Source organism: Balaenoptera ricei, chromosome 14 (assembly GCF_028023285.1).
Source record: "Balaenoptera ricei isolate mBalRic1 chromosome 14, mBalRic1.hap2, whole genome shotgun sequence".
Taxonomy (NCBI): Eukaryota; Metazoa; Chordata; class Mammalia; order Artiodactyla; family Balaenopteridae; genus Balaenoptera; species Balaenoptera ricei.
The window spans coordinates 23,464,698-23,477,198 of NC_082652.1; the positions used below are offsets into that span (position 1 = coordinate 23,464,698).

The following is a 12,501-nucleotide window of genomic DNA, read 5'->3' on the forward strand; positions in this document are numbered from 1 at the left end:
AGGAAGTAACTTGGTCTGTGGAAGGAGGGTTTGCAGCAGGGGAATACTGCTGCTTTTGCTAAAATGATTTCAAATTTCCAAATACCTGAATTAAACACATATGAGATTGTAATTTTCTTCATGTACGTCTGTGATGATGTTACCCAACAGTCAATTTTAAGTCACGATTGCCCATTTTCAATTTTCCTCATGCAGAAGGAGCTGGCAAGCAACCCTGACTGTCCTCAGATGTGTGCCTATAAGCTGGTGACCATCAAATTCAAGTGGTGGGGACTGCAAAGCAAAGTAGAAAACTTCATTCAGAAGGTAAAGTCTGTTCAGAGGGTGGTGACTTACATTTAGGTTAAGAGTTGAAGTAGCTATTAATGGTATATTTTCTCTTTTGCCACTTTTTCCTTCTCGTTTAGGTGAAATTATTGCCCCTCTGTAATTCCTCTCTGCCCTCCTTTTTCTGCCTACAAACAGCAAAAACAGGTGCCAGCAGAGGTTTTAAGGGGCTTTCTTTGGAGAAAAGCATAGTGGTTTTTGGTGCAAAGTGCTTTCCTGATGGTTTGCCCAGCTCTTCTGTAGAGAGCCCTTTCCACATCCAGCATGTCTCCAAGGGGACCTGGGGTCCTGGCACTGGCTGGAGGGAGAGGCCACGCCTTGATGTTGGGGCTCCTCTGTCCCAGCTCGGCTGATAGCCCCTGCACACAGGTCTCTCCTGACACACACCTTCTGTGCACTGTGCACTTTCCACCTTCTGGTGGGATGTCTTCTTCAGAGATCCTCACTGAGAATAGTTACGCTGAACCTAGGGTGACATAATCTGAGGATCCAAATTCTAATTACTTTTTTATGTCTTCTTTATTCAACTGAAAGTAACACAAGTATTTTGATGTAGAAAGAGGGGAGAATTGCAGTTGCATAGAAACACATGGTTGTAAACATGTGAGGAACATGGAAAGTTTCTTTGGTATGTAATTTTCCTATAGGGTGAATAGGTCATTCCATTATCATTATATAGAGGCCCCTGTTATATCTCTGAACGTCCCACAACTAGTTGCATCTGAGTTTCACTGTAACTTTTCTACTTTTAAACTGTAACTGCTCTAACATTTTTTTAAAAAAAGGATCTTATACACATAGCTGATTCACTTTGTTATACAGCAGAAACTAACACAACATTGTAAAGCAATTATACTCCAATAAAGATGTTTAAAAAAAAAAAAAAGGATCTTAAAGTGCTGGAAACTTTCATTATTCTTGGGCCTGCTTGCCGTTGGCCACAGTAGGCACTCTGTAAATATTGGCTTCTTTTCTTCCTCTTGGATCAGAGTAATAGATTAACAATCCAGTTCTGATAAATAGAAGGTACACATGTAATTGATGAAGTCCATCCTGTTCATGGAAAAAAAAATTTAAGTCGATTGTCCAAATGTACTATTCACTGTTCATTGCACTTTTCTCGCTTCTTGGGAAAGTGTAGTAAAACTTAAATAATCCAGCAATTAAAACCACTAATTATATATGTTAAAGCCACTAAATATATATATATGTGTGTGTGTGTGTATATATATATATATATACACACACACACACACACACACCTAGTAACAATAGAGCAGAAAAATTAATGGAGAGTATATAAGAATTCTTAATAAAACATTTTATTCTAAAGAACCTGGGACTCTCTTCTTTAAGTACATGTTGTATTCTACCTCACCATATTTCTTTGAATTGCAGAGAAGTTAAGAATGACAGTGTATGGTTTTATAGCAGAAGAAATCAAGTTGACCTTTAGTCACTGACATTAGAAAAAGGTAAAAGTAAGTCGGGTCCAGCAGGAGTTTGTGTTGGATCAGAATGCCCACCACATTTGTTTTCAGTTTCTGGTAAATCATTCTACCTTTGCAAGGAGGATTGTTTCACATTTCAAAGGGAGATTTTTCTTTTTACTTTGTTTTACAAAATGTTAATAGGATGGAATTAAGATTTTCACTAATTGAAATAGTGGTCTTTTCAAACCAAGAATATGTAGATTTCATGGGTTATCTGGGGCATATAAAGTTAATATGTTATTAATGTTAGAGTTTTGCCGTCTTATAATCATTTTCTTCTTTGTTTTAAAAGCAAGAAAAAAGGATATTTACAAACTTTCATCGCCAGCTTTTTTGTTGGATTGACAAGTGGATTGATCTGACAATGGAAGACATTAGGAGAATGGAAGATGAAACTCAGAAAGAACTAGAAACAGTAAGACTTCCCATTCTGGGGAAATTCTCTAATTTCCCCTTTCTAAAACTGTGTGCTTAATAAGTATAGACTTACAATTAGGAAAAGTGTTATTGAAAGCCATTTCTTAATCTCTATATCCTCATCAAAATCCAGTTTCTTAGACACTAATATCCTTTTATTCCGATTTCTCTCTTGTTGAGCATCTTTCGTGAAAGTAAACTAGAACTTTGTTGATCCAGAATTTGTTACGTGTAAAATGTTCAGCAGTCTTGTATTCTTTTTCATGCATTGGTTGTCCATGCTGGTGCCTGGTTCGCAGTCCTTTTAGGCATTCACTTTATCAGGCCAAGTTGCCTTTGTCATTTTGTTATCGCAGTAAGTTATTAATGCTAGCACAGTAAGTCCTAGTTCCCTATTCTGTAGATAAGATAAGGCTAGTAGTATTGTCATTGATTGCAGAAGTGCCTCCTCCCATCCCACAACTAGCAGTGTCTCCTTATTTCTTACAAGCTTTAGGCAGAAATTCAGGTGATCCTTGGGCTGGAGGTCTGTGTGCCATTTCTCAAAGTTAAGCCCACCCCAGCTCCTCCTGCACCAGAGCGCCGGCCCTGCAGCTCAAGAGCACCCCCTTTCTCCCAGAGTGGGTTCTTCCCCGACTTACTCTTGCATGCGTCTGGTTTTGCTTTTGCTCTGGGCTGTGCTTCTTTTCAGTTGGAAGTAAGGCCCCACGGGGGAAGTGAACCCGAGGAATGTCCAGGGTAGGCTGTGGTTTCCATGCAGGCATCCAGAGTCCTGCCAGCAGTCCCAGTTTGGGAAGCCCCGTGGGCGGGCGCGAGTGTTTGACGAACGCCTGTGTGTGAGGCAGGAACTCCATTTAATCACAGGAGAATGGCAACAAATCAGGTTCTTTGGCACAGAAGGAAATCTATTTGTCTGGCACATAGCATTGTAAAGAATCTGTGTTTAAAATTGCTTACTTTTGGTGATTACAGCAGATCTGCTTCTAATTAGCTTTATACAAACCTTCTGAGAGGACTAGGACATATTTTCTTTATAAGGCAATAAAATGTTTTAACCTTATCTTATACATAAAGTAAACTTTAAGCAGCCTCCAACTTATGAATGGATTTTGTTCCAAAAGTTTTTAAGTTCAGTTTTTGAGATTTGGAACATGTTTTCCCATAGTGACAACATTATAAATTGGGATTTGGTTTGCAGGCCAGACAATAGAGGCCTCTCTGACCTCAATTTCTCATACTAATAGTATGGCTCTGAGTTCTAGATCTTGGGAGTAAGGTGATAGGATGGCAAGCATGGAAGACCATCCCTTACACCCTTATTTTTAGGCTGGCCCCAGGCAAAATATTTAAACGGACAAGAGTAAGTCGTGGGTACTTGCTACCTTCCTTCCAATGCCTCTCTCCCACTTTTGTCTTCCCTTTCTCAAGAGTCAGGTTCCCTTCTCTGAGAAGCACCCCTCACCACCACCCAGTCTTAGTCCCTTTCCTCCTGCCTTGCCTGGTTTTGCTCCTTCCAGGTGCTCCAGGCTCCAGTAATAGCTGCCACCTCTGCCTCCAACCCCTCTGAGCAGCCGGTGTCAGCTGAACATTAAAAAGAAAGCAGCAGGATTACACACTCGTTCTCACTAAGCTTATGGTACAGCCTTGGCATCTCCAGAAAACGATTTGCCAACACCAAGAAGAAAGAGAAAATGGACTTATATTTATTGATTCGAACTCTCAGGAAGGAGGCTTTCATTTGGTTTTGATTTCTATGCTGAAGGCCCGTCCATAGCACCAGGAAGAGTGGTGATGGCTGAAGGGTAACGAGTGGAGCCCTCCCTGGTTTGGGCTCTGGACCCCTCGGACCGAACTTGGCCGAGGCCTTGTCTTCCCCCAGGGGAGTGCTTACTTCCCTCACAAGTTTTTAGTCTTAAGGTGCCTGAACACAGCGCCAACAGGAGAGCTCTGACAGGAGGTGGTGACTCTGGCTGCCACCTGTGGCAGAGGGCCTGCAGGCTAGGCTCAGCTGCTTCTCCGTGCACATCTGTTACTTGTGAGTTGGGAATCGCACTTGAAAAGAAGGTGTAAGAAGTGTTACACAGAAGCCCAGTTTATTAGAAAGCATCATTATTGTATCCACATGGCTTAAACTGACAAATTCCCTCATAAAGTTGGTAGAAATCTGTCATTGGTTCAGGGTTGGGAATCCATGGCAGTTTCTTTGTTAAATATTTCAAAAATACTTCAAGTCAAACTGCAGGGTTAAATGCTGATCATCTTAATGTTAAGTCCCATTTACTTCGTTCTAGGTCGTTGGGGAGCGCTTTATTCCACATCACATTGTTGCTGCTCTGGGTCCTCACAGTTGGTTTGTGAGCATCTCGGTCTGGGCAGCCTCATGCCCACAGGCCAGAATGCCTACCCAGAAAACACCTGCCTCCTGAAGAGGCTTAACGTTTTCAAGTCCTCTTCACCACGGAGGAATTTCCCCTTTTCTTGAGGTCCTGTTTCCCTGACACCTGATGATAGAATTTGATGTGTTATATAATTCTCTTCTTAATTCGCAAATATCTGAAGAATTGGATTTCTTTCAAATGGGTTTTGGCCCTGGAGAGAAGGCGTAGCATCTCGAGAGGTTAGGCATGAGAGGAATGCCCCTGCCTGTAATCCTGCAGAGGAATACTGGGGTTAGGCCCAGCAACTGAAGGAGTACTTACGGCAACGTTATGCCTGTTCTCAACTGGACCTTCAGGAGGGGTCGGGGGAGGGGGGAAGGGTTGAGCTTCAGAAATGTGTTTATTACATGTGTTTCTTTTCTGTCCATTCTTTTAATTTTCTCATTGAATTGTCTCTAGGCCGTTGTTGTGAATGCCTGTCCTTTCTGATGCCTGTCCTTGTGTCCGTTGTTTCTTATACATTGTTACTGTGCTCGCTTGTTCTTCCTTTTGTCCTCCCTCTTTTTAATAAACTTCCTGTAAAGAACTCCTTTGAGGGACACTGGTCTCAGAAGCCAGAGGTGGCCACATCTCATGGCTTCCTGTCTAGTCCAGGGACTATGAAAAGGTGAACCAGACCATCGGGGCATTTTCTCACACTGTATTAGTGAACAGTTCATTTACCCTGGCTATCTTTGATAATTTCACATCATCAGTCTGCAGGCTTTTGTTTCCTAGATTCGAGAATAGATACATTTTTTGTGCTGTGGTAAGAAAAGCCTTTTGCAAGATTTACTTTAGATTAAGGTAACTAGAAGGGCCTCGGAACTTCATTTTTAATGTGGATATGCTTGTAAATAGGCAGCGGTCACTTCACAATCTCTTCTAGATCTTTTTTCTCCCCTTGCTTACTAACCCAATTTAGAGTCTGTGATTTCAGCAGCTCATGATTTTATTTTACGTTTAGATGCGTAAGAAGGGTTCCGTCCGAGGCACGTCGGCTGCTGATGTCTAGATGAGTCCCCTGTAGGGTCAGAGACAATATCAAACTGTGTAAGTGAAGACCTGGGTAAAAAGAATGTTTAAAAACCAATACCTTTTTGGTAATGGGTAGTTAACTTGCTGAGTGGAGACAACATATTAAGTATGGTTTAATTTTTAGAATGTAAGAGGTATATATTTCAGACATTGACAGTGAACACCTGAGTTATTATTCTGTAAGAATTCTATCTGTGGAAGAGGCTGAATTTAGTAATCCTAAATGTTACGGGTTAGAATCCAGCTGCCAAGTATACTTACTCATCATGCAGCACTGTCCTAGAAACCAGCTGAGTTTTCATCGATAGCCAGTTAATTGACCTATTTCTCACTAGGACCGTTTGTGGTTAGTAAGGAAATATGTGAAAGCATTTAAAGTCAGAGATCCTTCATCCCATGCCATAAGGGCCAATCTCAGTAATTCATTTTAGTTGACATTTTTTTGAATATCAGGAAGTCTCCCTTCATGTTGACTTTTCAGTTATCTTTACATTTAGCTTTAATATGTGTAAATACACTGCTTTTTGTTTACAGTGTAAAATATTTCGATGGTCTTATTTCTTTCACACAGATTTATATGCCTAGATAAGAGATTTTCCTAGAGGGGAAAAAAAGAGCCTCAAAATCTACCCCACATATTAAAACCAGGATGAAAAACAAAAATCGGCAGTACACTGTCGTCATTCATTAATATTGAGCTATGATGTTTATTGAGAAAAATGAGAAGACAGAACACACTTCTTACCCCACTGTTTCTTGGCTGCCCCCTGACACGTGCTACCTGCTCTTTAATTATTGAACACCGGAGAAACGAAATGTTCACTCCTGAAGAAAAATACCAAATAAGAATGGATGAACTCTGCCAGGATTCCTCCAAAGCCCTTTTCTTAAAATTTAGTGTTCATTTACAATTTTTTTTAAATTTATTATTACTTTCATTAAGGTCTTCTGAGTTTCTGTGATTTATTTCTGCTTCTAATTTATTTTCCCTCTGATGAAACAAAATATTATGCCCTTAGTTAAGACCAGAATCAAGAGATTAAATGTTTAAAATGCAGTAGTTGGGGTGCATTGTCTGCCAGAAGTTTTGCTACACTGAGGATTTTTTTCCTAGAGAATGTTTGTGACAAGCTGCGGTCTAACATTTTTTGCGTCTCTGTATTTTAACACATTGCACTGTCTCGCTTTCCTTACAGTTACGTAATCAAGGTCAAGTAAGGGGAACAAGTGCAGCCAGTGATGAGTGAAGAAGAATCTGACCATGTCTTGCAGTGTTGACGTTTCCCAGACGTGTGCTTGTGGTTATGTGCCCACAGGCACAGGTCCCAACCACGTGTGTATATATGTGTGTCCTATCTGTAGCTGTATATAAAACGCATGTAGAGCTGCAGATCAAAATACACACACTTGTGTATATATGTACATACAAACATACTGAAGGGATTAGTACAATTTCTCCAAAGTACTGTACCTATCTTCAGCAAGAATGCAAAAGAAAATATTTTCAATATATATACCTGGAACAGATTTTAATAATTATCAGAGTAATACCATTAATGGACGAATTGACTGCAGTGTAATACTAGCTGGTATGTTTCATAAATGGCAAGTTGTGGACCAATATATATATAGCCTTTTATTACTTTTCTGTTCTTTTAAATCAGTCTCTTACAAATTTTAATTTTAGTGCCATAATCAACAGACTCCCACAGAAAAATTTATTAGAAATCTTTTGGTATTCCAAGGAATCTGGAATGTAACTCTGAATGTATTTATAATCATTTATTTCTGGATTTTCATTATCATACAGCCAAACTGGATAATATCTATTAGTAAGTAGTAGAGTTACCGACCAGTTTTTACTTGTTTGCCCCAAGGAAAAGATCCTTTTAAAAAAAATTCCATTTTTTATTGGATTTTTGTATGTTGAATTTCAAGTATTTTTCTACATCAAGTCTAGCAAAAATGGAAATGACAGTCTGTGATTTATAACAAACACTATACAATTTTCAGGCTTCTGTTAGGCAAAGAAAGAAATTGATGAAGAAATTAATAGGATTGTAGGCTGTTTAGAAAAATTGGACGTACAGCACTTCCATGGAGTCTTGTTTCTGAAATGACTGTTTTCTGAAATTACAACTTGGAAACTATGCAAAGGATCTAGATTCCTCACAGCTTACACGGTAGAATATAGATAGTGATGACATTTTGCTCTTTTCATGTTGAAATATACTTTAAGGGGGAGATGCTGCCTTTGAGATAAGAAGAGGTTCAGAGGCAGCATGAGGCTTGTCTGCACATGGTTAGGAGGCCCTGCCAGGGGCCAGCGCGGTTCCACCCGTTGGGATGTGCTCTGAAGTAGGACGTCATTAGAACATATTCTGAAAAAGCATCATGAAAATGCCGGTTAGAAGCTGCTGCCCCTTTTTTCTTTCTTTTTTCCTTTTTTTTTTAAAGAAAGGAACAATAGCTAGGTAAGATTTTTATCATCTTTCTCTGTCCAAATCCAGTTTCTCTCCTGTCAGTCCTGGGAGCTTGAATAGAGGGATATTGTTGAAGGCTTCAAGTCACAAACCATCTTCTTTAACCTCCCGTCCCTCCTACAGCACACAAGCCCCTACGTGGTCGTGTCACATTAGTCATCTGATTTGCTGACAGTCCTGCCTTCCCTGCTCCTTGTTTTCCCACGACCTGTGTCCCCACTGAAGTGATCACAGTGACTTAGACAAGGATGTTAGGATCACTCCTGCGCTGCGATACCCTTTATCCTCGGCTGCAGACCCCACGTCGCACATGTCCTCTGTGTACTCAGGATCAAGACTGATGTTTACTCTCTGGGCACTGTTGTAAGATAGGTTTTGTCAAAGCATAATCATTGTCTGCAAAGTGATGCCAGGAAGATTATTGCTAATTTTGTGAAATAAAGAGTCTAGCCTTCTCCTTTTAATGAACTTAACTCTCGTTGGCGTCTGTAGCATCATTGGGAGCTTAGGCGCACATGGAAATGAGAGCCCAGCGCATGGATTTTAATGTTTTTCTAACAACTGTGGAGATTTGAGGGAATGTGTGGTGAATGTAAAATATCTAGTTTACTTGGCAGTCTCTTGTGTAAATTACAGTAAAACAAAGTAAATGAAATTTAAACAAAAAATAAATTTGATCACAAAATGCCACTTGTGTGCTTGAGTGGTTGTTTCCCTGATGCCACGTCTGGTTTAGAACACTGTGGACCACTTCTCTGCTGTTTTTTCAAGAATTCTCTAATTTGCAGCACTACCCACTCTGGGAAAAAAAATTTTTTTTAATTTGTCTTTAAAATCTGAGCAGTAAAGAAGGATTATATATTAGTCTCAGGGGTTTTTAAAAAATTATTCTTTTTTTTTTTCTACTTTTTTTTTATTTATTTATTTTATTTTATTTTTGGCTGTGTTGGGTCTTCGGTTCATGCAAGGGCTTTCTCTAGTTGAGGCAAGTGGGGGCCACTCTTCATCGCGGTGCGGGGACCGCTCTTCATCGCGGTGCGCGGGCCTTTCACTATCGCGGCCCCTCCCGTCGCGGGGCACAGGCTCCAGACGCGCAGGCTCAGTAGTTGTGGCTCACGGGCCCAGCTGCTCCGTGGCATGTGGGATCTTCCCAGACCAGGGCTCGAACCCGTGTCCCCTGCATTAGCAGGCGGATTCTCAACCACTGCGCCACCAGGGAAGCCCTAAAAAATTATTCTTAAAGGGGAAAAATAAGGAAAATCCATAGTATTTTTTAAAGTACTCAGTAAGCATTTTGCTGTTAGATTCTGCTCATTTCAAGATCGTGGCTTTTTGGTTTGGGGCCATGTTTTACATCTCCTCTTTTAGGACTTGGTCACTTCCAATCTTCCGGTTTTGGACACGTAACAACTATTTTCTTGTGGTGCCAACTTACATTCTAGAGCGGTTCAACCTTCAGAGAGATGGCCAGGTATCTGGATGGATTTAATAAAATGTTGTATTTCCACGGTGTTCTTGTGTTTGCTTTCTGAGGTGATTTTCTTAGTGTTTTATTTCAGAGGTAGTGTTTGCATTCACATGGACCGTCTGTCATTCGTGCATTCAGCAGTGTGAGCTCTTCCACACCCAGTACTCAGGTCCCCTGGAGGTGCCAGAGTGAGCAGCAGTGCAGAGTCCAGGGTGGGAGACAGACGTGTTAATAGGTAGATGACAGCTCAGTCTGATAAGTAGTCGTTTGACAGTAGAGAATTGGTGGAGAGATCTTAAGGCGTCATCCACATCGTACAGATGAGAAAGCAAAAGTCCAGGCCAAAGGCAGCTTGGTAGTGGGGACCCTTGGAGCCCCCCTCCTGGCCCCTTGCCGAGTCTTGGACTCCTTTTCTGTCACTGGGGCCCTGGGGCCCTATAGTGTTCAGGGTCAGCTGAGGCACTGTATCCTCTAGCGTATGTTGTGTCCTCTTCAGTGTGATTTCTCCCCTCCCATTCTATCCATTTACCAAACTGCCTCCTGGTTGATCTAAAAATCACTGTGGACCTAACACCTGGCTTTTAAATAGCTCACTTTTCTCTCCCCTTTTCAACTCGCTAAGCTGTAAAGTTTCACAGCCCAACCTCCCCCTCAGATCTTGTCTCTGAGGAAGTAAGAGACATTTATTAACAGTTGTTTTGTCCATTTCCCCTCAGCAGTCAAGTTGACAAGAGGTCGGCATAGAATTCCCTGTTCCTGACGATTTGGAAGGAGAATGTTCTGACTGTTGTTAGACCCTCACACCTGATACCATTGAGAGCCACTGAATGTTAGGAGGTAGAGTTCAGTGAGTCCAAAATTTGATGTTTTTCAATGTTGCCCTCACTGTCAGCTTTAGAGTTTGGGACTTCACGTGATTGGAGGGAGGGAGGGAGAGAAGGTGCGGGGGGATAGGTTAAAGATTGTCCCGCTGATCCTGGAGCATCTATAGGGCGTGCTTCCTAGGAACCCTGCCAACATCACTTGGGGTTATGTTTTCTGACTTGGAAATACTAAACAACAGCGATCCCTTCAAAACCAGTTCTTAAACCAGATTGGATTAGGGAAAGTAGAAAATTTTGAGTGTTCTGTTATGCTAGGGCTACTGGTTTGAAAAAAATTCAGCATGTGTCAACCAGAGGTTCTCAACTTTGGCTCCACTTAGAATCATGGGGGGAGCCTTTAAAAATATCCGTTGCCCACCAGTTGCCTTTCTATGGCTTGGGTTCAGTGTGCCCTGTTTTCAAAGGCCAGGAAGAGAGCTTAGAGAATTCCTACTCCTGGAAGATCATCGAGAAGACCTTCTCTCCAAGTAATCAGACTCCTGCCCATTCTTCAAAGCCCAGTGCAGCCTTCCTTAACCTGGAGTGACCTCTAGCAGTCTACACCCCTCACTGGGCTCTTACAGACTCTGCTGCCTTGGTTAATACATCTGTATGTTTTGCTTCCCAAGTGAGCTCAGGAACTCCTCATGGGCAGGAGTCACACAGTTGTACCCCAGAATCACCTCTCCCGATGGAAAGTTTGACTCTGAAACTGCTCCTTTTGCCCACAACAGATTCCTGCCTATGCTGTGCAAGACCCCCTTTGAGTCCTGGGGTTAGAGTGGAGGGGAGTATGACGAAAAAATCAGTAAGATCAGATTTCTGCCCTCAGAGAATCAAATCCTGACAGCCAGCTGCAGCAGGAGGTAGCAGTTCTGGTAGCTCAGAGTACTAAGTACGTTGAGAGAACAGACGAGGGAGCTCCAGGTCCGCATTCCCTCCTCGCTTTCCAGACATTAACAGGAGCTTTGGTAGACTCTTCAAACTGAAGGAGTCTAAGACCAAACTCTAAAGTCTTTCCTCTTTCCCCTAAATGTACTTCTTTCTCCCATCAGTTAACTGTGTCACTGGCTGTGCTACCCAAGCTAGAAATCCTAGCTGGTCACCAAGACTTAAAAGTGCCCCCAAACGCTTGTGAAATCCTGCTCCTCTTGAATATCCTGGTCCAAGCCATGCTCCGATGAGTTGTCCTCTTATCTAGGGCAGGGGTCTGCAAACACAGTAAATATGTTAGGCTTTATAGACCACATGGTCTGTCACAGCTATTCAACTCTGCCCTTGCAATGCAAAAACGGCCGTAGACAATATGTAAAGTAAGTGTGTCTGTTCCGATAAAACTTTATTTACACAAACAGGCAGTGGGCCAGATTTGGCTGGTGAGGCCGTAGTTGCCAAGACCTGGTCTAGAGCATGGAAAGCCGTAATCAGTCTCTGCCAGAGGTGACTTTCTGGAACGCCCCTGATGGTGCTACACCCCTGCTTGAACCCCTGCATGGCTCCGTGAGGCCCAAAAGACCAGTGCAGTCAAGGCCAGTGACCAGTGAGAGCCTCATTCTGCTGTTTGTAAAGTGCAGCCAGTGATGTTCATCCACCCCATGGCCGTTGGATGGGTGAAAGGGACTGAGCAGATTTCTGCTGCCCCGGCATGGATGCTGTCCCTAGAAAGGCTCTAAGCTTAGGAAGACAGTTGCTGCTGTTTCCATCTGATTCCCAGCCAATACCAGCCGGAGGTTGAAGGGTAGAGCTGTGGTGTGCTAACAAAAGCTGCTGATGTATAAAATACAATGAAGATAAGGCTGGTTAGCCAAACTCTTCTCGATTGGCATATTTTATATCGCTGTATGTCTGTTGTCCAGAAAATACCATCTGTGGCTGTTAAACTAAAATGCTATTCTCATGGGAAAGCTCACAGATGCCCTATACATTTTCCACAATTAAAATTTGGCTCCTGGGCTTCCCTGGTGGCGCAGTGGTTGAGAATCTGCCTGCTAATGC

At 42.1% G+C, this 12,501-nt stretch overlaps 1 protein-coding gene across 2 annotated transcripts in view; it reads left to right on the plus strand.

The window, feature by feature from the left end:
- Positions 1 to 8,865, plus strand: part of PITPNB (phosphatidylinositol transfer protein beta) — a 61,630-nt gene extending 52,765 nt beyond the window's left edge. The window contains exons 9-12 of one of the 2 annotated variants that reach the window (XM_059894479.1): positions 196 to 306; positions 2,113 to 2,235; positions 5,622 to 5,707; positions 6,889 to 8,865. In XM_059894479.1, coding sequence (XP_059750462.1) covers positions 196 to 306; positions 2,113 to 2,235; positions 5,622 to 5,669 — 282 coding nt within the window. In that variant the 3' untranslated portion in view covers positions 5,670 to 5,707; positions 6,889 to 8,865. The remainder of the gene's footprint in view (positions 1 to 195; positions 307 to 2,112; positions 2,236 to 5,621; positions 5,708 to 6,888) is intronic. The other variant, XM_059894478.1, reaches the window with a different exon arrangement.
- Positions 8,866 to 12,501: the final 3,636 nt, after the last annotated feature.